This window comes from Canis aureus, chromosome 1, assembly GCF_053574225.1.
Source record: "Canis aureus isolate CA01 chromosome 1, VMU_Caureus_v.1.0, whole genome shotgun sequence".
In the NCBI taxonomy this organism is placed as follows: domain Eukaryota; kingdom Metazoa; phylum Chordata; class Mammalia; order Carnivora; family Canidae; genus Canis; species Canis aureus.
In genome coordinates, this window is record NC_135611.1 from 107,062,279 (window position 1) to 107,088,244 (window position 25,966).

The following is a 25,966-nucleotide window of genomic DNA, read 5'->3' on the forward strand; positions in this document are numbered from 1 at the left end:
CCCGACAGAGAAAGCAGGCACTCACTAAGTACTAAAGATTATTATTAAGACCCAATTAGCTTCCCATCTAGTCTTCTGGAATCTTCCATCGCACTTCCATTTGTGAGATCCCGGGGAGTGGCTTGGGCAGAGGTCTCTTTCCCAGGGCTTGCAAAAAAAGCAAGCGAGAACTCAGCAGGGGCCAGTGCAGCCTGGGGAGCGTGCCAATCGCATCCAGGGTCAGACAGCCCTCGATTCCAATCCCACAACCGCCTCCTCCAGTTGAGGGGCCCCGAGCCAGCCACTGGTTCTCACAGCCTTGGTGTCCTCCTTCCCAAAAGGCAGTCAGACTTCACAAAAATATCCTGAGCTTGTGATCTGCAACCCTTAACAGAGTGGCAATTATTGGGGCCACTTTATTTATTTTTAAATTGGTACATCTCATCATTGATTTCAATGTTCTTTTAGTACTCCCATAAAAGTTTTGTCATTTTTTTTCCAAATATAAAATATAAAACTAGTACTTTTCTTTTGAGGGTGTTAGCAAGAAATTTTTCTTGGTGAGGGAGCCAGCTCGAGGTGGTGAGACCCCAGCCCTCTAAGCTTGCTGTTTCGAGTACCACTCTGAGGCCACCTGTCTGGGTTCAAATCCCACCCTGACTCCTTCCTATCTGTGTGAGCCAGGACCCAAGTCACTTGACATTCCTGAACATCAGGTGATAACAACAGTCTCCAGCCCAGAGGTGCGCTGATAACCCACACTCAGCACTTAGAACAGTACTTGGCACACGGTAAGTGCTCAATAAATATTTGCTCACTACCATTATTATTATTTTTCGTTATTATTGTCGACATTCTTTGTCAATCCCTTTAATCCTGTTTGCGCTAATAACGCTCTGGCTGCCCATTAGAACCACCCTGGAAGCTTATTAAAAATACCATTGTCCACGTCACAGCCCCAGAAATCTGTTTTAACGGGTAGGGTGGGGCCCGGGAGCTAATATGTTAAAAAAAAATCCCCCAGGTGATTCTAACTCGCAAAGACGGGCTTGTGAACCACTGCCTTCCCTATTCTACTTGTTTGCTGTAAAGATTAAATAATGCAAGAGATCCTAAATGCTCAATAGGCACGACATCACTGTAGTCAACCTCACTAGCATCAATCCCGTCTTTATCTTGAAAGATGCCACAGCAGATGGATGGCACCTACAGCCAGATCACCCAGGTCCACCATGACCCACTGGGTAAACTCAGTCAAGGAACTTGGCCTTTCTGTGCCTCCGGGTTTTTTCCAATCTGTAAAATGGGTACAAAATGCTTTATAATTGAGAAAGTGTATAAAAACAATATATTTACAAGTGCCTAGTGTCTGCTTAATAAATGTCCCTGTTTATTGTTACGAAACCTCTCCGGGACTCAGTTTCCTTTTAGATTAAACGAGGCTAATCACAGGCTCTACTCTGTGTAAAGTGAGAGGAAGTGAACTAATACATGGAAGGCATTTGGCACAGAGCCTGGCGAGCAGTTTTCCACACTCGGTGGTTGTTATTAATTGTTATGGCAGACCCATATCTCTTTCTCAAAACCCTCTGGATGTGTCCTATTTGGAAATCTGGGATTTTTTTACACTTTAGGGAAAATAATAAGGTGCACAGCATCTACAGTATAATATTCTGGGATAGCCCTCAATGGGGCCCAAGGCAGTTCGGGCAACCCAATAATCTACAATTTGGCAACTAAGTGTAGGAACGGTCCCATGACCCGGGATACAAAGTAGAGAATGTCTGAGGCCACTCAAGGTGGGCACAGACCCCCAGCTCCCCACCCCTGGCCATGGCCTCCGGGGCACCGCCACTCACATAGATGAGGCCTGAGTAGTACCGCTCACGGAGGTTGTGCAGCACCGAGGCCTCGTTGAGGCAGGTGAGCTCCGCCATGTCCTCGGCCTTGCTGAACTTGGGCGGGTTCATGCGCTGGATTTGGTCCCGCGGCAGCCGCAGCCGCCGCCCGCTCTCGGCCAGCTCCACTTCGGCCTCCTCCTCGCCCTCGTGCCGCAGCGCCGCCGCCTCGAACCCGTGTAGCTCCGAAGGCACCCACACCAGGCGCCGCGCCGTCCACTCCACCTGCGGCGAGGTGCCTGCGCCCCCGGGCGCGCCCCCCATGCCTGGCCCACTGGGCGTGAACAGGTAGGGCTGGGCGGCCTCCGGCACCGGGCTGGGCCTGGGGGCCACCTTCCGCCCAGGCACCGACAAGGTCGCTGCGGCCATGGTCTGCAAGGGGAGAGAAGGGTGCAGGTCAGGTGGGGCTCTGTCCCCAGCCCAGATCCCCCTCATCAGTCCCCACAGCTTTTCTTCGCCAGACCTCTTTTGACACATCTGCAAAATGGGCCCATGGATCTCCTTTACTAATTTCACTCATTCATTCATTCATTCATTCATTCAATAATTCTCTAATAAGCCTGGCCCAGCCAGGCAAGGCACTGGCCATGCATCCAAGAACAAGCCAGCAAAAAACCCCTGCCTACAAACACATTTACCTGCCAGCCCAGTGCTGCCAGCATGGGAACCACTGCCCCACACAGCTACTGAGCACTTGAAATGGAGAGTCCAAACTGAGATGGGCTTCTAAGCACCACACCAGATTTCAAAAGACTTCGTACAACAAAAAACTCATTAGTATTTTTTTATATGTGATGATTGATACATGCCAATGATAGTTATTTTGAATATGCTGGGTTCAATAAAATATATCATTAACATTAACAACATTTGTTCCTTTTGAGTTTTTTCCACTTTTACTGTGGCATTTTAAATTACACATTTGGCTTGCGTTATATTTCTACTGGATAGCGCTGCTGTCATCCCAGGAGCCAGATAAAAAGATAAATAAGTAAATTATATAGTATGTTAAACGTGATAAATGCCAAGGAGAAAAATAAAGGAGGGGGCAGGGGATGTTAGGATTGAGGGGTGCTGCAATTTTAATTGGGGTGGCCAGGGCAGGCTTCTCTGATGTGGTATTTGAATAAAGACTTGAGGGAGATGAAGGGAGTGAGCCATGGGAATGTTGAGAGGTAAAGCATTCCAGGCTGAGAGAGCAGCCAGTGCAAAGGCCCTGAGGCAGGAATGTGCCCCCATGTCCAAGGCATCGTGAGGTGGTAGGTGAAGTTAGATTGGAGACCAAGAGGGCCAGACTGGGCCATGATGAGGATGTCAAGCTCTGAGATGTGAGCCCTAGGAAGGTGTCAGTCTAATTTCTGTCACTCAGGTTCCTTGACCATTTCCAGTCTACCCCACAACTGCAGAACAAAACACTCCAATCTCATGCCTTAGTTATCAGTTTGTTCCTTCCCTGCAACCCAGCTTCCTTTTCTTTATGATGGGGAGAACAGCCCCCATTCATTTACTTCCGCATTCATCCAACATTCCACAGGGCTGTTCAGATACCAGCCTCTGCCTAGAGTGATTCTGGGGACCCAGAGATGCTTCAGAGGGGGCCTTGCCTTGAGGCGCTCCTGGTCTGGGGGTGACCAGCTGGGGTCTCAGCTGGCCACAGCCCAGTGTGACCAATGTGCTGGAATGGAGACACTGGGTGAGCGAGAATGTGCTAGACCCCTCCGCACCCTCAAAGGGCCCACAGACCAGCAGTGAACAGACCACAGCGATTCCAGGGCAGTCTGAGTGCCTTCAGGAAGAACACAACCCCGTCCCTCATTGTGCCCTGTTGCCAAAGAGTCTGTCTCTATTCTCTCCCTGCACCTCAGAGTTCTCCTCACTGCCCCACCACACCAGGCACAGGAAGGCCTGGATATTCGCCGCCTCTACCCCAATGTTTCTGCCTCTGCCCTCCAGGGCCCCCACCTCCAATATACGCCCGGAGAGGTCCCTCCAAACACCCACCTCCCCTTGAGGCCTCCCCACATTGGTCCCATCGGGCCCTTGCCTTTCACTCAGAGCCTCTCCCACCTGGAAACTCAGCTCCAGACCACACATCCCACCTCCACCCAGACCCCCAACATAGACCCCCAAACTGGCAGCCTTGATCCTGGGGGTGTGGTGCTCTCAGGACTCACACGAATGGCCCCAGCCCTCAAGCAGCAGAGTTCCAATCCCCCCCAGTCCCCAGGTCCCCAAGTGCCAATGCTAAGCCCCGGCCTCCAGTGTGGCACTGATCCACCCAGAGCCAAGCCCCATCGCTGGGACTTTGCCCCAACCCTCACTCCACCCCACCCACTCCCCCCACCCCTCCAGCCCTGGACCTTTGACCAGGAAAGGTTTGAGAATTTTTGCAATCATCTGGTCCTCTGCCTCCCCTCCCTAGGGCCAGGAGTCTGGACCCCCAATCCCTCCTCCCTTGGACCCATGAGCCCAGAGGGCTCTCTCACCTCACTGCAGCCAGGCTAGAGGTGAGGATGATGGCACATCCAAAGCCTGAGGACTGACCACAGGCCTGACAGGGAGGGCCTGCAGGCCTCTGCTCCAAATGGCTGAGCCCCTCCAGCAGCCCCGCCCTCCTTAGCCGGCAGGAACACCTCTGCCGGGGCTCATTACCGTCACCAGGGCAGGTGCTTTCACCTGCCCTGGGAGGGGCAGAGGCTGCTGGGCTGGAAAAGAAAAAGGAGCCAGGGATCCGCCCCTGGGGCAGGGGCCGGGCCCTTGGCATCCAGCCCTCTGACCTCAGCCTAGTGCTAGTATTCAAGAGTCCCCTCCATGGCCAGACCCGGAAATCTGGGCCCCAGCACCTCCTCCCTCAGACCCAGGAGTGGGAGCCCCCAGCCCTTCCTCCCTCAGACCCAGGAGTGGGAGTTCCTAGCCCTCTCCTTCCTCAGACCAGGGAGTCCTGTCCCCAGCCCCCTCACCCCCTAGACTCAGCAGTCCAGGTGCCCAGGTCCCTCCTCCCTCAGACCTAGGCCTCCAGCCGCTCCCCACTCAGACCCAGGAATCCAAGCCCCCAGCCCCCTCCTCCCTCAGACTCAGGAGTGGGAGCCCCTAGCCCTTCCTCCCTCAGACTCAGGAGTGGGAGGCCCCAGCCCCCTCCTCCCCCAGGACCAGGAGTCCAGACCCACAGCCCCTCCTCCCCCAGGACCAGGAGTCCAGGCCCCCAGCCCCTCCTCTCCCAGAACAAGGTGTCCAAGGCCCACAAACCCAGTGTCTTGGACCCAGTGCCTTTCTCCCTCAAGACCTAGGAGTCCAGGCTACCAGTGCTGTCCTCACTCAGACCTGGGGTTCCTGGCCCCCAGCTCCCCTATTCAGATCCAGGAATCTGAGCGCCCAACCCCCATTTTCCCGAGACCCAAGCGTCCAGCCGCCCCCTCAACCCTCGAATCTTCGGAGCTACCTGGGGCCGCCGGCCAGCGCGGGGATCGGGAAGATGGGGAGGGGGCACGGGAATGCCCTGGCCGCTTGAGCTCTCAGGTGCGACTACCTCCGCGGTCCAGCGCGGGGCGGGGCCACGTCGCGTCACCCGGAGGGAGCCCGGCTCTGATGTCACCCAGCACCTGCTGGGCTCGGGGAAGGGGGCGGGTCCTGGAGCTGCAGGGCCCTGGACCGGGGATGGAGAGGGGGGCGGGTGGGAGGAGATGAGTCTGATGCCGGGTGGGCCGCGGCCGCAGCTGCAGCACCAGGCGCCCCTCCTCCTCCCGGCAGGCAAACGTCAAGGACCTGCGTGGCGCAGAGGGCTGAGGACTCCGAGAGTTCGAATCCCGCTCAAGCTTTCTGGGCTTCCCTCTTCTCTCCGTGAATTGCGGCCAAGGAAATAAATAAGATAATTTGGGAGAAATTGCCCCCCCCCCCCAGCCAGTGCTTAAACAAGCAGCGCCTCACGACATCATTTAATCTTTCTGAGTCTCAGTTTCCCCAACCCCGAAACAGGACACCACAATCCACAAGGAATACTAGGAGTACCAAAGAAGACCACAAAGTGTTATTCTGGCCTCCGGAGCTTCAGTCTTCTCCTGGGTGGAATGAGGACTAAGTACTGGTAAGCGCACCTACTCTGTGCCAGTGTTTTTCTGATCCTAGAACAGCATTCTGGGTTTGAATGTATAGAATGATCTCAAAAACCAATGTGATAGGGACGAGCAGCATCTGCATTTGTTCAACGTGGAAAGTAAGGCATGAAGAGGGGAGGTAATGGGCTGACGGCCACACGGTCAAGAGGGAGAGCTGCGATTCTAAAGACGGATTTAGGGAGAACCGGTACTGGGTCCTCAAAGGGATCAATTTCCTCTTCCTCGTTGCTTAACTCTCTCGAACCTGCCTCTCCATCTAAGCCATAGGGACCACAGCCTTCCTTAGGGAGCTACTAGGAGATTAAAAAGGGTTAAGGGACCCAGTGCACAGCTGGTCTCCAAAGTGTTATTCTCAACCCCGTCTCCCTGCAGTCACCGCCTCTGTCCAGCCGCAGTGTTCCCCTCTCTGTAAAATGGGTACAATATAACCTTAAGTGAACACAAACTATTTAGTGGTAAAAATAAAAGCGCCCGAATACACGTTAAGCGCTCAAATATGCCTTTCCCTACCCCTCGTCCTCTGCCAGTCCTGACCCCTGTCTCCAGTCTGCGATTTTTACACGTGAGAACAGAGACACTTATCCGGGGGCGGAGGACTGAAGGCGATGACTCAGGTATTACAGCGTCTAAGGTCCCAAAGCAGGCCTCAGTTTCCCCGTCTGCGGAATGGGCCCGGGGCCTCCAGCGAGGACCTCGACCCGGCCTTACACACAGTTGGAACTGAGTTGGGGAGAGGTGGGGGAATGTAGACGCCCCGCCCCCCCGCCCCCCTCCCCGCCGCCGTCCCGCTGCGCGCCCAAGGTGAGGAGCCGCGTCACCGTCTCTCCCCCGCCGCCCGCGCCGGCCTTCGGGGCCCCTATCCGAAGCCCCTAGGCTCCGGCCTCCCCGGGCCCAGTCCCGCTCCGCCGCCTCCGGCGGGCAGCGGGCCCCGGGCACTCACCGGCTTCCAGGGCCGTCCCGAGGCTTCGGCCTGGGGAGAAAGAGGGGCGGGCCCGTCAGGAAAGCCCCGCCCGTACGAGCGCAGCAGGGGCCAATCGGCGCCCGCTGCGACAAGCTACGGCCCCGCCCGTGGGGGACGCGCCCGCCAATCAAGAGGAGCGGCTGGTGGACCGGACCAATCAGAAGTTGTCGGAGTGTGCCAGCCGTGGGAAAAGAACGGCGCCGGACTGCGGAGCCAGGCGGCGCGGTCGTGGGCAGGACCCAGGCCTGACGGGCAGGGGAGGCGTCCAATGGCGAGCTTTGGGGGGCGGCCGGGGGCGGGAGGCCCAAGGGACACGGGTGAATGCGCCGCTTTGTGCGCGAGGCATGAATGAGGGCCTTTGTGAGGGCCGGCGTGGGGGGGGCGGCTGGAGGCCGGAATGCCTGGGTCCCCCGGGAGCCGGCGGGCAGGAGAGGCAGAAGAGAGAATTCACTTTTGTCGAACGCCGGCCGCGTACCAGGCACTCTCCCAGACTCTCACCCACCGCGGAGGTGTGGGCGATGCCGTCAGTAATAATAATGATCATTTATTGAGTGCCCGATGGATGCCAGGAGCTGTGCTAAGCGCTTTACCTGCATGATCTCATTTAATCCTTACAACTACCCCTTGGAATTAAGATCTTCATCTTCTAGATGAGGTAAACCCAAGCTTAGAAAAAGGGCGTTAATTGTCGAAAGTCATGGAGCTGGCAAGTGGCAGAGCAAGGACTCGGATCCCGCCAAATCCGACTTCAGAGCTTGTGCTCTTAACCACCACATACACCCAAACGGTGGTTAATGCTGCCCAATTCTCAGATGTGAAAACTGAGGCTCAGGGAGAGGCAGATGACTTCCCAAGGTCACAGAGCAAAAGTCCCACTGAACCCAGAGATGGAACCCACTCTGAAGCTACCCTGTTGCTGGACAGCCCTGCATCATTGTTTTTTGAGCTGTGTCTCCATTTTACAGGTGTACACTGAACTCCAGGAGGAGTGAGCAGCTGGGGTGGCGGCAGGGGGCTGCTTGTGAATCAAGTTCCAGCTAGTATGCTAGCCTGGCTCTGCTGTTCAACAGCTGTGTGGGCTTGGGCCAGTTGGACTTTTTTGAAATTCCATTGATTTCTGCATCTGTAAAAGGAGGTGATGATCTCCCTTTCTCCACTCTTGTTCCCCCACCAGCCACACACACACACACACACACTGTCTACTGCTGGTAGGATCCTGTCAAACTCTATTACGACAGTATCCCTCCTCTGCCCAGAAACTTGTGCTTCATGGCTCCTTCTCCATAAAAGCCAAAGTTCACACTATGGCCCACAAGGCTGTGTGATGTGTTCCCTGGGGCCCTGTCTGATCTCATCTCCCTCTCTTTTTCCTGTCACTCCTCTCCAGACACACTGGCCTCCTGGGTGTTCCTAAATTCCACAAACACTTCCCATGCATGGTCCTGCCTCAGGGCCTTTGCATTCACTGTTTCTTCTATCAGGAATCCTCCTCCCTCCTGGTTCTGCATGGCTGTCTGCCTTTCACATTGCCAGGTCTCCTCCAATGTCACCTGCTCCTGAAAGCCTGTCCCAACTATTCTATATAAACTGATTCCCTTCATCACTTTCTCCCCTGACCTTGCTTTGTTTTTCGTTGTAGCACTGGAAATATTTATATGTTTATCTGTTTATCATCTGTCTCCTCACTAGAATATAAGTCCCAAGAGGGCAAGGGTCTTTGTTTTGTTCAGTGCTGGATCCTCAGGGCCTGACACACAGTAGGTGTTCCATAAGTTTTTGTTTAATCAATAGTAAGAAATCCTTGCATTGTGTGAATTAAATGAGTTAATTCATGCAAAGAACTTAGTGTGGACCTGGCACTGGGAAGAGGCTGAATAAACAATGATTATTATTACAGTTGTTATTTGGTGCTCTACAAACCCTTCTGATAGTATGAAGGAGAGAAACAACAGAGAATCTACCTTAAGGGAAAGAAGTCAGAGAAAGGGAATGGTTGACAGGTAAGAGACAGAGAATACAGACACAGGTGAAGAGAGATGGAATTGGGGTGGGGGCAGACACGGGTGCAAGCATCCAACTCTCAACTCATTTACTTGGCAATGGCAAAGGGCAAATGTTAGTCCTTGCGGGCAAGAAGCTTTGAGGTTGCCGTAGCCACAGCCCACCTCTTTGCAGATAGTGAAAGTGAGTTCCAGGGAGGGGAGAACTTTTCCGAGGGCACCTGAAGTGATAATACAGTTCACAAGTATGGGGCCTGAAACATGCCCATCATTATCCCAGTGCATCCTCATGCCAGCCCTATGAGGTTGGCACTGTCATTACCCCCACTTTACAGGCCAGCAACATGCCTAGGGTCCCTTTGCTGCGTCCGGTGGCAGATCTGGGTTTAGATTGCAGGAGATCAGACCTGTGAGTCTATGCCGTTAACCAAGAGAGCTGCGGCCCCTGTTATCTGGCTGAAGTGTTCTCCATGGAAGTCTCCTGCAGTAAAGACAACGGGAGCTGCTATTTATTGAGTAGCAACTGTGTGCTGGACATTGTGCCCGTTATGTGTATTAACTCACTGGATTCTCTCAACAATTTGATGAGATGGATACCTTCATTATCCCCACTTGACCGATAGAAAAATAAGGCTAAAACAGATGAAACTCCATGTACGTGAGGGCACCAGGGAAGAGTGTGTGAACTGGGACACAACAGAAATTCAAACAGGAGGGGCACCTGGGTGGTTAAGCGTCTGCCTTTGGCTCAGGTTGTGATCCCGAGGTCCTGGCATCAAGTCTCACATCAGGTTCCCCGCAGGGAGCCTGCTTCTCCCTCTGCCTATGTCTCTGCCTCTCTCTGTGTGTCTCTCATGAATAAATAAATAAAATATTAAAAAAAAAACTCAAACAGGAAAGAAGGCTGCGGCACTCCCATTCTAACCATATTCTACCTGGCAACTAGTGATGTCATCATTCCCACCAAGGTTCTAAACTGGAGATATCATTATTTCTGCCCAATCTATAGGGTAACTGATGCCATTACTGACTGGTAATATTGAGCTTCCTTTTGCTGAGGACATTCTATGAGCTGGATGTCTGTGCTAAACACTTTAATAGTTGGTGATAGATATTTAGCACTTACTATGTGCCAGGCACAGTACTAAGCTCTTTATGTGTATTAAATTTTACGTGGTAGGTACTAGTGTTATATCCATTTTACAGATGAGGACACTGACAGAAGGCTGTCCAAGGATGTGGACAGCTAGAAAGCATCAAAGCTCAGATTTAAGCCCAGGCAGTCTGGCCCAAAGCTTGGAATGTGGATCACTATATGAAACCACCAGAGAGTGGCTGAGACCCAGGAAACCAATTCAGAACCTCTATCTGTCCTCCATTTCAAGTCGGCACAGAGGGTCCTTAGGATAAAGACCCAAACTCATTCCCTTGACGGTCAAGGCATCTCCACCACGCATCCATCTCTTCACCCCAGCACTGGGATTGTCCCCATTAAGCTGTGAACTCAGAGCTGTCAGTGGCCAGATCTGACTCTGTGGGTGTAGCATAAGCTGTGATAGAGAGGAAACTCAAAATGGGGGTTATGGAATATTGAGATGGATGTATCAAGGGAAAAAGGAAATGGGGATACGGGAGCATTCTGAGTTCCCAGAAGAAGAGAAGGATTTCTGCCAGTTGGCACAGACCTCATTATTCTTAATCCACAATCACCTTGTCCTGCAGAATCTGAGTAATAGGCAGCACAGGTGTGGGATAAAAGCCATCAGGAAGCTAAGTTCATGGACCAAAAGAAAATGTTGGAGCTGAAAGGGGAGGAGACAGAAGAACCAGGGAGGGGATTGCTCTTTGGAAGAGAATCTGGGAGGATTTTTTTTTTTAATGATTTAGCAATCACTACATCCAATGTGAGGCCTGAATCACAACCCCAAGATCAAGAGTCACATGCTCTACTGACTGAACCAGAAAAATAAATTAGAGGGAGCAGCTCCCATGCCTGGAGAGGTAGGGGTTTTACTTTGTGTTAAACTTAAGCTTTAATTTTTTAAAGATTGTATTTTTTTAATTTATTTATTTATTTATGATAGTCACACACACAGAGAGAGAGAGAGGCAGAGACATAGGCAGAGGGAGAAGCAGGCTCCATGCACCAGGAGCCCAACATGGGATTCGATTCCGGGTCTCCAGGATCGCGCCCTGGGCCAAAGGCAGGCGCCAAACCGCTGCACCACCCAGGGATCCCTAAAGATTGTATTTATTCATGAGAGACACAGAGACACAGGCAGAGGGAGAAGCAAGCTCCCTGTGGGGAGCCTGATGCAGGACTCAGTCCCTGGACCCCGGAATCACAACCTGAGCCAAAGGCAGATGCTCAACCATTGAGCTACCCAGGCACTCTAAAACTTTCTTATTTTTTAAAAAAAATATTTTATTGGGATCCCTGAGTGGCGCAGCGGTTTGGCGCCTGCCTTTGGCCGAGGGCGCGATCCTGGAGACCCGGGATCGAATCCCACGTTGGGCTCCCGGTGCATGGAGCCTGCTTCTCCCTCGGCCTATGTCTCTGCCTCTCTCTCTCTCTCTCTATGACTATCATAAATAAATAAAAATTGAAAAAAATATTTAAAAAAATATTTTATTTATTTACATAGAGAGAGCAAGGAGGTGGGGTGGAGGGAAAAAGAGAGTCTCGAGCAGACTCCCCACTGAGCACAGAGCCAAAAGTGGGACTTGATCTCACAACCCTGAAATCACCACCTGAGCTGAAATGAAGAATCAAGGTATCCCAAGCCTTAATAGAGAACATGAAATGGACAAAGAACATGTTAAGTTTCACTGTGGGCCCTGACTGTAATCCTTCCTGGGCATTTTCTCTCTGTGGTGAAGATTTGAATGGTTCTAGTATTTTATTTTTGGTTGCTGGGCTGTTGTTTTCCTGCATGTGACTCAGAGTTGGAACTGGCTCTGAGACAAGAGCATGTTGGCGGCATCTTGAGGGTCACAGATGAATGACGGTTCAGTTCTGCGCCAGCAAATATTTATTGAATGCCTACTACGTGCCAGACCTGTTTTAAAACCAGGGGTCAGCACACTTTTTCTGGAAAGAGCCAGACGGTAAATATTTTCAGCTTTGAGGGCCACATGGTCTCTGCTGTAACACGCCGCTTGCCCTTATGGCAGGTAAAGAGCCATAGATAAAATGTAAATGATGTGGCTGTGTTTCCCTAAACCCTTGCTTACACACACACACACAGGAGGTGGGAGGGTCTGATCTGTGGGCCGTAGTTTTCAGACCACTTCTGGAAACTGAGATGGAGGTTACAGAGACATAATCCCAGACCTCACAGAACTCAGATCTTAATCTACTCCTACAGGCAGGTGGAGGGAAACTGCTCACACCGTAGTTAAATCCTGTTTTTCCTCCACTCAGAGTCCACCCCTGGAACCAGTCTCACTCAGTTAAAGCAAAGTCCTCACCAGGGCCCCATAGGCTCTCCACCATGTAGCCCCCTTTGTTCCCTCTTTGACCTCATCTCCTGCCATCTCTCCATTGCTTCCTCCATGTGCTCCAGACGCACCACACTCTGCCCTACCTCAGGTCCTTTGCATATGCCATTCTCTACTGGCATCCTCTTCTCCTGGGTAACCATTTGGCCCCCTCATCTCTTTCTAGTCTTTGCTCAGATATCACCTCCTCCATGAGTGCTTCTCTGAGCACCTTTTCCCCTGGACTCCCAATACCCCTCACTTGCTCAGCCTTTAAAATTTTTTTTCTTTCTACAGCACTCAGCATCCTACAACCTGCCAGTAGTTTGCTTATTACATTCATTATTTATTGTCCGATGCCCCCAACAAGAATGTCACCTCCATGTTGGTGTGGAATTTTGTCTGTCTGTCCTCTGCCATGTTCCCAATGCCTAAAACACAGGAGAGCCTGGGACACAGGAGACACTCAACACACTCTTGCTGAAGGAATGAATGTGTTCCAGTGGTAGAAACAGACCAAACAAGTGAACATATGATTATAGAGCATATTGGCAAATCAGGGTAAGTGCTAGGAAGAAAAAGTCGAAGAGAGTAAGAGAAGGCAGTCACCTGGGCTGTTATTTTAGCAAGGGAGTCAGGGAAGGCTTCTTGAGGAGATGACATTTGGAGTAGAAGGATGATATGACAGTTGGTACTCTGACTAATTGAATGAATGGATGGGTGTGTAACTGAAGGAATAAATGAACAACTGCATGAGTGGATCAATAAATGGATCAGTGAGGAAATGGATGACTGGATGGAAGAATAAACGAATGAATGGAGTATATACACAATGAATAAATAAGTGGGCAGATGGATGGAAGAATCAAGTAATGCATAAATGGATCGACAGATGAATGAATGGATGGCTGGACAGACACATGAATGGATAAATGGTCTTTTATGCCCCCGTACCTTTTCACATGCTATACATCCTGCTCCTTATTTCCTCTCTGTCTCTCCACCCCAAGAACTCTAGGCCAACTTTCCAAGGCTCAGTCTGTACTGGGTGTTAAAACCTTTTAACACAGTCAGGACACCTGGGTGGCTCAATCAGTTGAGCATCTGACTCTTGGTTTCAGCTCAGGTCATGATCTCAGGATTGTGAGCTCAAGTTCCATGCTCCATGTTCAGCAGAGTCTGTTTGAAGATTCTCTTCCTCTGCCCCTCCTCCCCCACTTCTCTCATAAATAAATAAATAAATTGTAATTTTTTAAAAAGATTTTATTTATTTACTCATGAGAGACATGGAGAGAGAGAGAGAGACATAAGGGAGAGGGAGAAGCAGGCTCCTTGAGGGGAGCCCGATGCGGGACCTGATCCCAGGACTCTGGGATCATGACCTGAGCCAAAAGCAGATGCTCAACCACTGAGCCACCCAGGTTCCCCAATAAATAAATCTTCAAAAAAAAAAAAAAAAAAAAAAGACCCGCTAGTCTCACTCTACTCCCACCCTATGCCCGGCCACCATATCCTCTCCCTTGTATTGATGCTCTGATGACACTAGATTGGAACAATCTGTCTGCTGGTACCTTTACAGACCAGCAGCCCCTCTAGGGCTAGGCCTGACTCCAAGTCATGCCTGTGTTCCCAGTATACCCAGAACCCCACTGGTACATGGGATGGGAAGGGTCTCCAGAGACGAATGCTGTGCATGTGTGTGAGGCATCAAGTCTAGAGGCAGATGACTCTGACAACATCGCTGTCTGTGGGGGGTGTGCAGATTGGAGTGCGGGGCTTGGGTATGTAGGGTGTCTCTGAGTTAAGGGCCTGCAATGAGGCAGGTCTGCATCTCTTGCATCTCGCCTAGTCCTCAAGACATCCAGAGTCCAGAATCAGGAGACTCCTCCATGCTGTGTGATCTTGGGCAAGTCCCTTTCCCTCTCTGGGCTTCAGCAAATGTAGGGAATCAGACCAGCCATTTCAAGGCCTTTGTTCAGTACCGACCTTCTAGGAGTCCTTCACCCACTCTCTTCCTTCTGTTGCTGTCCTGATCACCCCGGACTTTATCCTTCTCTGCCTCCTCTACCAGCTTGGAGCCTTTAGAGGACAAGTCTTAGGTTTGAGCAACATTCCTCATACCAGTAGCTCCACAAAGGGTCAGAGTCTGACTCACTGGGTCCCTGGGATCTCCCAGCACAGGATCTGGAACACAGGATGCCTCACAGAAAGATTGTTGGCTAAGAAAAATGAATGGATGTATGACCTGTCACCTGGTGAGTTCCTACTCATATTTCAAACCCCAACTCGAAAATTCCCTCTGAGAAGACTTCTCTGACTCCTCCTGGCTGGCCAGATAGCAACTAATTAACATTTTAACTAACAATTAATATTTTTATGATACTTGTTATATCCTAGGCATCCCAAATGCTCTCTTATGCATATAGGTTGCATTGTTTAACTCCCAACAAGCATCTAGAGTCAGATTTGATTATTTCTTTTTTTTTAGATTTTTTTTTTAATTCATGAGAGACACACACACACACACAGAGGCAGAGACACAGACAGAGGGAGAAGCAGGCTCCATGCCAGGAGCCTGACGCAGGACTCGATCCCGGGACTCCAGGATCACCCCCTGGGCCAAAGGTAGGCGCTAAACCGCTGAGCCACCCAGGGATCCCCTCTCTAGGTGGTGTTGATAAAGCAACTTCACACCTTTAAGGCTACAGGGGCAAGGAAGGGAAGCTGGCCTCTAGCCAACAGCCTGCAAGGAACCGAATCTTGCCAACAACCATGAGAGCGAGCCCGGACACTGACCCTTTCCAGCTGAGCCATGAGATGAGACTGCACTCCCAGCAACACCTTGATTATGGCTTTGTGGGAGTCCCTGAAGCAGAGAATCACTACAGCTATTTTTAAAAACATTATTTTCTCCTCAAGTTGGAGCTACTTTAATTACATAAGATGGGGGGGGATCAAACAATAGGGTAACATTTTGCCTGACCGGCATCCTCCAACTCCATTCCAAACACACATCCCCCTGATAATATTTTGGTGTTTATTCTTCTTAAAAAAAAAAAAAAACTATGAAATTTCATGTTTCCTGGCCTATAGAAACTATGAGACCACAAATGTGTGTTGCTTTAAATCATGAAGTTTTGTCGGTTGGGGGAATCACTTGTTATGCACAGATGGAGAACGAAAAGGGTTTGGGTATTAAGCACAGAGAGGTGAAGAAACTTGTCCCTGATCACATAGCTGGGAAGGGGCACAGCTGGGATTTGAACTCAAGCAGTCTAACTCAAAAGTTCATGCACTTGACCATGCTACTCTGATGCTTTTGAAGCCCATCACACTCACAGGACCATTTCAGGCCTCTCTAACCTTTACACACGGACCAGCACTCCTCTCTTGCCCGCCTTATCTGTCTAGAACTCATGTACTCACTGCCAGTCAGGGACACCCCTCCCCAGAGCTCCTGTTCTCCCTCTGGGATTCCATAGCTCTGCCCCTTCTCTGTCACCCTGACACCCCTGGGTCATGCCCATCTGGGACTGGCACTGCCCTGCCCACAAGAATGGGAACTCTGGAAGGCCAGGACTGGGTCTGGTGTAGCATCTTATCCTTGTACTCCCCGATGTGGGGCGAGGTGTGCTAGAGTCTGCAGGAGATCATGGCTTGTTTATGATCAATTTGATCCTTTACCAAGTATGTATCATTTGTGAAAGAAGATGCTAATTATAGCCGCCCTTTATTGGGAGCTTGTATGCGCTGGCACTGGTTTAAATATTTTATACACATGAGCTCATTCGGATCGCACATCACGTCTGTGAGGCAGGCTCCCATCAATGGCCCCATATCGCAGATGAAGAAGTCATGGCTGGGAGAATTTCCAGTGTCACTCCAGCTGTCATTCCAGCTAGGGAATGGGGAGCCTCTCTCTCATCTCATCCTCTCTCTCAGTCCTGAGTAGACTCCCCCAGAGGGGCCCACCCTGGTTACCTTGGGGTCACCAGTCCCCACCAGTCTTCAGCTGGGCAGCTTGCTCAGGAGGCAGGATCCTGGGCCCTTCCCCAAAGGTGCCAGTTGAGTAGACCTGGGGGACCCTGGGAATCTGCATGTTTACAGTTCCCAGCTGATCTCGTGGCAGGTGGTTCTAGATCATACTCTAACCAAAACACATGGCATCATCCTGATTCCTCTTTTCTCCTTACCCCCTACATCCAGTCCATCCGTGAATGTTGTCAACTTGACCTTCAAAACAGATCCAACTTGACCCCTTGCTGCCATCACTCTGGTTTAACCAACCCAGCATTGTCTCCTGCCTGGACTATTAGAGTCACCTTCTCTCTGTTCTCCCTGCTTCAGCAACTTGCCTCTCTCAGTCTATTCCCCAAGTCAGCTCATGTCCCTTCTCTTCTCAGAGCCCTCCTGGTGGTTCCTATCACATTCCAAATAAAAGCAAAGTCCTGGGCAGCAACGGTGGTTCAGTGGTTTAGCGCCGCCTTCAGTCCAGGGCATGATCCTGGAGACCCGGAGACTCGATCCCACGTCAGGCTCCCTGAGTGGAGCCTGCTCCTCCCTCTGCCTGTGTCTCTGCCTCTCTCTCTCTCTGTGTCTCATGAATAAATAAGTAAAATATTAAAAAAAAAAAAAGTCCTGGGATGCCTGGGTGGTTCAGTGGTTGAATATCTTCTGCCTTTGGCTCAGAGCATGATCCTGGGGTCCTAGGATAGAGTCCGGCTTTGGGCTCCACGCAGGGAGCGTGGGCTCTCCCTCTGTCTGTGTCTCTGCCTCTCTCTGTGTGTCTCTCATGAATAAATAAATAAATATTTTTTTAAAAATAAAATAAATAAATAAAAATAAAAAACAAAGTCCTTACTATGACTGCAAGACCCAGCAGGATATGGCCCATTTACATCCCCTCCTTGACCTCATCTCCCACCCCCTCGCCCTACCTCCTTGCTGTTCCTTGAACACACCTGCCATGCTCCTACCTCAGGACCTTTGCACAGGCCATCTCCTTCCCAGAATCCCCATGGCTCTCTCCCTCTATTCATTCAAGTCTTTGTTTAAATGTCACCTTGGCAATGAGATCGTCTCTGACCATTCTGCTTAATAGCATACCAGTCCTCAGGTGGCCCCAATCTCCTTCATCTGCTGTCCTGTTTCTGTTTCCCACAGTACTTTTTACCTTCCAACATATTACATTATTTACTTATTTACTGTGTTTCTTTTTTATCCTCTGTCTTTGACTGCAGAACATCAGGCTACAGGGGGTGGGGACTTCGCTTTGTTTACTGCTCTGGCCTCAGCACCTAACACTTGCCCAGAGTGAGCACTGGTAAATATCTGTTTTGTAATGGAAATAAATCCTTTAAGAAATTCTGCTGGAGGGGTGCCTGGGTGATTCAGGAGTTGAGCATCTGCCTTTGGCTCAGGTCCTGATCCCAGGGTCCCAGGATGGAGTCCTGCATCGGGGTCCCTGCAGGGAGCCTGCTTCTCCCTCTGCCTATGTCTCTGCCTCTCTCTGTGTGTCTCTGATGAATAAAAAAAAAAATCTTTTAAAAAGAGAAAGAAAGAAAGAAAGAAAGAAAGAAAGAAAGAAAGAAAGAAAGAAAGAAAGAAAGAAAGGAAGAAAGAGGGATCCCTGGGTGGCGCAGCGGTTTGGCGCCTGCCTTTGGCCCAGGGCGCGATCCTGGAGACCTGGGATCGAATCCCACATCAGGCTCCTGGTGCATGGAGCCTGCTTCTCCCTCTGCCTATGTCTCTGCCTCTCTCTCTCTCTCTCCGTGACTATCATAAATAAATAAAAAATTTAAAAAAAAAAAGATTTTTAAAAAAAAAAAGAAAGAAAGAAAGAAAAAGAAAGAAAGAAAGAAAGAAGAAAGAAAGAAAGAAAGAAAAGAGAAAGAAAGAAAGAATGAAAGAAAAGAGAAAGAAAGAAAGAAAGAAAGAAAGAAAGAAAGAAAGAAAGAAAGAAAGAAAGAAAGAAAGAAAGAAAAAGAAAGAAAGGAGGAGTGCCTAGCTGGCTCAGTTGAAGAGCACAAGGACTGTTGGTCTCATGGTCCTAAGTTCAAACCCCACAATGGACATAGAGATTACTAAAAATAAATAAATAAACTCAAACCAAAAAAGGAATTCTGCTCGAGCTGGTATGATAATGGGGAACTTCAACTTCCTGGTTACATTTACCTGCTGCTTGCATTTTCTAAAACAATCATCACTACCTTATAACCAGAAAGGGAGAAAAGGCCACTGAAGCTATTTTTAACACATTATTTTCTTTTCGGACTAAAACCATCTTAATTATGCAAGGTAGGAAAAAATCGAGTAAGAGGGTAATATTTCCCTTGACCGGCACCTTCCTTCTCACATCCCCTTCTAGATGGACCCCTCATAATATTTTGGTGCATACTCTTCCAAAAACACGTACTATTTATTAACATCAGGGAGCCACTGCCTGTATTTGTAAATAAAGTTTTATTGGCACACAGCTACGCCCATAGGTTTATGCATCATCCATGGTTGCTTTCACACCACAAGGGCAGAGTTGAGGAGTTATGATAGAGATTGTGGGAGGCTCAAAGCTGTAAACTCTGACTATTAGAGACTTTACGAAGAAATTTGCCAACCAGGTCACCTGGGTGGCTCAGTGGTTGAGCATCTGCCTTTGGCTCAGGGCATGATCCTGGAGTCCTGGGATTGAGTCCTGCATCAGGCTCCCTGCAGGGGAGCCCTTCTCTTCTGCCTGTGTCTCTGCCTCTCTCGGTGTGTATCTCATGGATAAACAAATAAAATCTTTAAAAAAAAAAAAAAGTTTGCCAACTTCTGATTTATATAGATAGATAAATATGTTACTGAAAAATATTTCCTATGATTTCTTGTGTTTAGGAAATAGGATCATACTCGATACACTGAACTTACTTTTCTTCTTATTATTATTTTTTTACTTTTCTTATTTAACTATATGTCGTGGGGAACTTTCTGGACCCCTACATTTAACTTCACTTTCATCTTTTTCACACCCGCATAGCACTCCAACATCAATCTGTAGCACCCTCCTCCTACTGATGGCACTTTCAGTGGTTTTCCATCATTCACGTTTATAAATGACAATCTAGCGAACATCTTTCTGCCTACTTCCTCATGCTCAGGCACAGATATTGCTGAGTCAGAGTATAAAGCAGCTAAAATTTCAATAAATGTTGCCAAACTGCCACCCACAACAACCCTAGTTTCCTTTTTAGGAAAGAAATGGAAAAAGAAACCAATCCCATCAGGTATTTATTACACGGCTATTCTGCAAAAGGTTCCACCCTTCGGGGAGTTTCACCTGTAATTTCCTGACCCCCGAATACACCGAGGACTTGCTCAGCTCTTTGAGCTGGCTGTTTCTTCTCCGCCCTTGTCTGCCCAGTGAAATGCTGTGAGAGCCTCAAGATCCACCCTAGAGGATCAGAGGAAATTTTGTGACATTAACTATGCACTTACACTATGTCCCAGCAGTCGCATTTCCAAGTACCCACAGGAAGGCATGCACAGGTGACATAAGATGTGTCCAAAGATGGCCAAGGCAGCCTCTGAGCTGGGACTGGAAACATAGACAGGGTCATGGGCCCTGTTACTTGGGGAGTGGGTAAGTAAAAGGGAGGGGGATTCTCCAGTTGTTCTAGAAGCCCCAGATCAGGGTTACATATGGAAATGCAGGAAGATCTCAAAGACATACTGCTGAGTAGAAAAAGTAAGAACCACACCCGGGTCCTATAGCACAATTTAAGAGATAAAATATATCTTTCCTATCCGTGTAGAAGATTTAGTTATACAAAGCAGATGGTCTGGTCTGCAAGCCTGTGTTTACAAGTACCCAATGGGGCATGGATGCAGCCTGTTGGGTTTGTCTAGGAGTGGGGTGGGGGTAGAGGATCAAAGAGAGAGAGAAAAAAGAAGGCAAAACCAGGAATATGATGTAACTCTATGCGCTCAGCTCTACCCCCCCGCAAAGGATCCATCTCAGGGGGTCCTCTTCTTGGAAGCCCCCACAGCCTTCCCCAGCCAGAAGCAGTCACATCCACTCTCAGTTCCCACCAGTAAAGACACATTTCCCTAGATTGAGACTCTGCCGCTGTTTCCCCAACCACAGCACATGCCATTTGAGCGCAGGAAACCAAGTCTGTGCCTCAATTTTCCTAAATCCATGAGAAGGATGATGATAATGATAAGAGTATCTACCGTATTGAGTTGCTGGATGGTTCAATCAATTTCTGCCCTGTGCTTAGTGCCATGATTTTGGCACATTGCAAACACTCAATAAATGTTGCCATCAACTATTATCATTATTAATATCGTTGTTATTGTTACAATTGGCTTCTGGACACTGGGAAAGGTACTCCCCCCATGTCTCCTTTTCCAGGAAGGATGATTTCTTCCATGATTTCTCATAGAACTCTACCCATGCCTGTGGCCCCTCGTGTAAAGCCTCCTCCCCAGGTGTGGGCATTGCCTGCTCACCTGCTGGTCTCTCCCGCTGGGCTGGGAGCTCTTCCAGGACACAGGCCTGAGTCGGTTTGCCTTGGCTTCCCCAGAGCCCAGCATAGCTGCCAGTATCTCTCAGGGCTCCAGAATCATCTGCCCACCTGAATGGAATGCAGGCTGGGAGGGCAGATAAGGCAGGTGTATAATTAACGAATATATGGCAGGCTGTATATGTTAACAGCCTGGTGACAGGGTTAGAAACCATAAATGCTAAGAGCCCCAATCTGGTTTCACCTCACCTCCTGTCTCCTCCCCCTACCACTCCCCTCCCTGTTCCCTGCACTCCAGCCTCCTGGTTGGCACACCTGCCCCAGGACCCACCTCTGAGCCTCAGCCTGGGCCATGCAGGGCCCTCACCTTGGGATGTCCTTCCTGCTCCTTCTTCCATTCGTGCTGTGGCAGGTGATGCAGATGTGCACACGCAGCGCCCACACCTAAGCCTTATGAGCCTGCCTTCCGGTACCTGCCTGCTGCCCCTTCCTGTTCTTCCCTCTGCCATCTAATAAAACCCACAAGCTTTTCCATGGAATCATTTTTTTTTAAGTCAGGCATATTGAGGTATAATCCATATGCAAATATGTAATTATATCACAGACACATATATTATTTTTCTAGGCAAGGTAAAATTCACCCTTTCTAGCGCACAGTTCTTTGGGTTCTGACAAATGCAGACAGACGATCAAGATGCAGGCCTAATCCATCAGCCCTGAAATTCTCTCATGATGTTTGCCCTGTTGCTGAGGTCCACGAGCAGCACAGCACTCAATATGTCAGCACTTTCGTATGTCTTTCTCATGAAAAACGAAACCAAAAAGTGACTGCACAGAACTCTGCAACACGGAGTTTATTTCAATCAATGGTTGAGGGGGCTGATGGGCATTTAGATTGTTTCCAGTGTTTTCATATTATAAACAAGGAAATGAGAGGAAAGATGAATGTTCAAATAGAATCCTTCCTGCGAACACAAACCAATAGTCTTTCCCTAGGGTAGACACTCGTTAAGATGGACCTTAGGGCATGTGCATGGTTTCCTAATATTTTATTATGAATCACCTCAAGCATATAGAAAGGTTAGGGGTGGGGGAGTAAGTGCCCAGTGAACATGGGAGTAGCCACTGGCAACATTCTATCATTGGTATTTGCTGTATTTATTTTATTACAAGATGTCCATATGTCTCTTTCTCTCTATCTCAGCTCTTCTGATCCAGAGACAAATTTGCCCCTCCGGGGACATTTTGCAAAGTCTGGAAACAGACTCTTTTATTGTTATAACCTGCAGGGGGGCAGGTGGGAGAGGTGCCAGTCAACATCCTGCAGGGCCTGGGACAGCCCCCAGGACAAAGAATGGCCTGGCCCCAAATGTCAATAGTGCCAAAGCTGAGAAACCCTGCAGTGTAGCCACTCATTAGAATACTTGGCAGTCTTCATACACTTCAGTGCTCAACACTTCAGCACGCACCTTATTAACTAGAGGTCATTCTTTGTCAACGGTTCCCTTTTGAGTTAGAATTTACATACAGTAAAATGCAAACTCCTAAATATACCATTCCATGAATTTTGACATATGTATATACCACTATAAGAAAATATGGAACAGGGCTGCCTGGCTAGCTCAGTCAGTAAAGCCTGCGACTATTGATCTCAGGGTTGTAAATTCAAGCCCCATGTTGAGTGTAGAAATGGCTTAAAAATAAAATATTTTTATTTATTTGTTTATTTTTATTTTTTAAAATTTTTATTTTTATTCATGAGAGACAGAGAGAGAGAGAGAGAGAGAGAGAGGCAGAGACACAGGCAGAGGGAGAAGCAGGCTCCATGCAGGGAGTCCGACATGGGACTCGATCCAGGGTTGAAGGTGGCGCTAAACCGCTAAGCCACCGGGGCTGCCCAAATCTTTTTTTTTTTTTTTTTTTTAAGATTTTTAAATTTATTCATTCATGAGAGACACACAGAGAGGCAGAGACACAGGCAGAGGGAGAAGCAGGCTCCCTGCAGGGAACCCAATGCAGAAGTTGATCCCAGGATCCTGGGATCATGACCAGAGCCAAAGGCAGGAGCTCAACCAACGAGCTAACCAGGCACCCAAAAGTAAAATCTTAAAAAAAAAAAAAAAAAAGAGGAAGAAAATACAGAACACTTCCACACCCCAGGAAGTTACCTTTACAATGCCTACCTCCTTCCCCATAACCCTACCCCGAGCAACTACTGTTCTGATTTTTATCACCATAGACGAGTTTTGTGTGTTATAGACCTTTTTATAAATGGAATCCTAGTGTGGGCTGATCTTTTGTGTCTGGTTTCCTTCACTCCGTGAGATGCTTTTGATTCTCATCCATGTTATTGTATGAGTCAGTAGTTTGTTCTGTGTACCATTCCACTGTAGGGATGTAGCCATGGGCTTACTCTTTTTCTGTGGGTGGACACCTGGCATATTTGCAGTTTGGGACTATTGTGAAGAAAGCTGCTATCAAAATTCTTATACCAGCCTTTTTTCAGGCATATGTTTTTATTTCTCTTGAGTGGAACTTCTCAGTCATGGAGTTGGTGTGAGTTTAATTTAGAAGAAAATGCTAGACCTTTCCCCACGGTGACTGTATTAAGCTTGCTGTTGCTGCTGTGACAAATTCCCATGAACTCAGGGCACCTGGGTGGCTCAGGGTTTGAGTGTCTGCCTTCAGCTCAGGGCATGATCCCAGGGTCCTAGGATCAAGTCCCGCATCCGGCTCCCTGCATGGAGCCTGCTTCTTCTTCCTCTGCCTATGTCTCTGTCTCTCAGTCTGTGTCTCTCATGAATAAATAAATAAAATCTTTTTAAAAAAGATTTCTACAAACTCAGCAGCTTAAAACAGCATAAATTTATTACCTTCTAGATCGGGAGGTCAGATGTCTGAGGTGGGTCTTACAGGTCTAAAATCCAGGTACCATCAGAACTGTGGCCCTTCCAGGAGGTTCTCAGGGAGAATTCATTTCCAGCCCTTTGCAGCTTCTCAAGGCTGTTTTCATTCCATGGCTTGTGACCTGACCATTGCAACCTCTGTGTCGGCCGGCACATCTCTGACTCTAACCTTCCCACCTCCCTCTTATGAAGACTCTTGTGATAGTACCCAAGACAATCTCCAGGGTGATATCCAGGATAATTTCCCCAGCTCAAGACCCATATTTAATCTCATCCACAAAGTCCCTTTTGCCATGTAATCAGATGTTCACAGGTTCTGGAGATTAGGATGTAGATATCTGTCTTATTAGATTATTATTATTAGATATTATTAAATGATTACATATCATTGTGATTAGTTTAGACTGAACGAAATGCTTGCTTTTTATTTATTAATTTTTAAAAGATTTTCTGTATTTATTCATGAGAGACACACCAAGAGAGGCAGAGACATAGGCAGAGGGAGAAGCAGGCTCCCTGCATGGAGCCTGATGCAGGACTCAATCCCTGGACCCCCGGGATCACACCCTGAGCCAAAAGCAGATGCTCAGCCCCTGAGCCACCCAGGTGCCCCCAAATGCTTACCTTTTATATTTCCACCAACAGTGTCTGAGAGCTCTGGCTGCTTCCCATCCTTGCAACTTTTAACACTGTCTCATATTCGCCACTGTGGTAGGTGTGTTGTATCTCCTGGTGGTTTTCAATTTGCACTTCCTTGATGACTAATGATGTTGAGCATTTTCTTCCTGGGCTAATTGACCACTTGTATTTTCTGGCCACTTGTATTTTTTCCTTAGTGAAGTGTCCGTTCAGATCTTTGGCCCATTTTTGAATTTGGTTGTTTGTCTTTTAGTCACTGAGTTCCAGGAGGAATGCAAGCCTTTTTTTTTTTTTTTAAAGATTTAATTTATCTATTCATGAGAGACACAGAGAGAAAGGCAGACACACAGGCAGAGGGAGAAGCAGGCTCCCCGTGAGGAGCCCAATGTGGGACTCGATCCCAGGACTGGGGGATCACGACCTGAGCCAAAGGCAGGCAGACGCTCAACCACTGAGCCACCCAGGTGCCCCAGGATTCGAGCCTTTCTGTATTTGATTCATTCACTTTACACTCCCAACATCCACACAGGAAGTTCCCATTTTCCCTCTCCTTTTATATTCTTCTCTCCCTTTTCAGCTCACACTCCCCTGCCACCTCAGCACTACTAGAGACTTTATGCCTTTGAGGAAAACAAGGCAAATGTTTATACTTCCTGGAAGTGGGGGTGAGGGAATTTGGAGGGGGTTGAGTGGTGAGGGGTGAGTAGGCTTAATTTTAGGACCACACTGTCCAATACAGGAGCCCGCAGTCACATGAGTCTATTTAAGCTTAAAAGAATTAAATGAAATATGATTGAAATTTCAGTTCCTGGAGGCACCTGGGTGGCTCAGTGGTTGAGCATCTGCCTATGGCTCGGGGCGTGATCCCAGGGTCCTGGGATCGAGTCCCCATCGGACTCCCTGCGAGGAGCCTACTTCTCCCTCTGCCTATGTCTCTGCCTCTCTCTCTGGGTCTCTCATGAATAAATAAATAAATCTAAAAAAAAAGACAGAGAGAGAAGAAAAGAGAAAAGAAAATTCAGTTCCTGGAGCTTCTGGCTGGTTCAGTCAGTGGAGTGTGTGACTCTGGATCTGAGTCATGAATTTGAACCCCACATTGGGGGTAGAGTTTACTTAAAAAAAATTCAGTCCCTCGATTTTGTTAGCCATATTTCAAGTGCTTAGTAGCCACATGAGGCTGGTAGCTACTATTTCCACAGCACAGATAGGCAACACTTCCATTGTCACGGAAAGTTCTAGAAGTATCTACAGGGAAACCAACCCATCTCTTACAGAAGTAACTGTATTTCCCAAGATTACACAGATGTATCATTGTGCCAGACAACTGCCTAACCACTGGGGGTGAGGAAAGGAAGACATAAAGAAGAGACAAGAAAGAGAAAAAAAAATTCCACCATAATAATAATTGTCTGGCACTTGGTAGGTACTCATTACGTTAAAAAAAAAACACAGAACTGCCAGCTAATGAGTATTTACTGAGTGCCAGA

At 48.7% G+C, this 25,966-nt stretch overlaps 1 protein-coding gene across 7 annotated transcripts in view; it reads right to left on the bottom strand.

Annotated features, from left to right (window-relative positions):
* MYH14 (myosin heavy chain 14) overlaps positions 1-21,059 on the bottom strand; it is a 101,762-nt gene extending 80,703 nt beyond the window's left edge. For 2 of the 7 annotated variants that reach the window (XM_077844356.1, XM_077844355.1), the window contains exons 1-2: positions 20,921-21,059; positions 1,839-2,249 (exon numbers count right to left, since the gene is read on the bottom strand). In XM_077844356.1, coding sequence (XP_077700482.1) covers positions 1,839-2,249; positions 20,921-21,004 — 495 coding nt within the window. In that variant the 5' untranslated portion in view covers positions 21,005-21,059. Of the gene's footprint in view, positions 1-1,838; positions 2,250-4,363; positions 4,500-5,316; positions 5,463-6,929; positions 7,049-20,920 lie in introns of those variants that run through there. The other 5 variants (XM_077844371.1, XM_077844366.1, XM_077844357.1 and 2 more) reach the window with 4 other exon arrangements.
* Between the last annotated feature and the right edge of the window lie 4,907 nt (positions 21,060-25,966).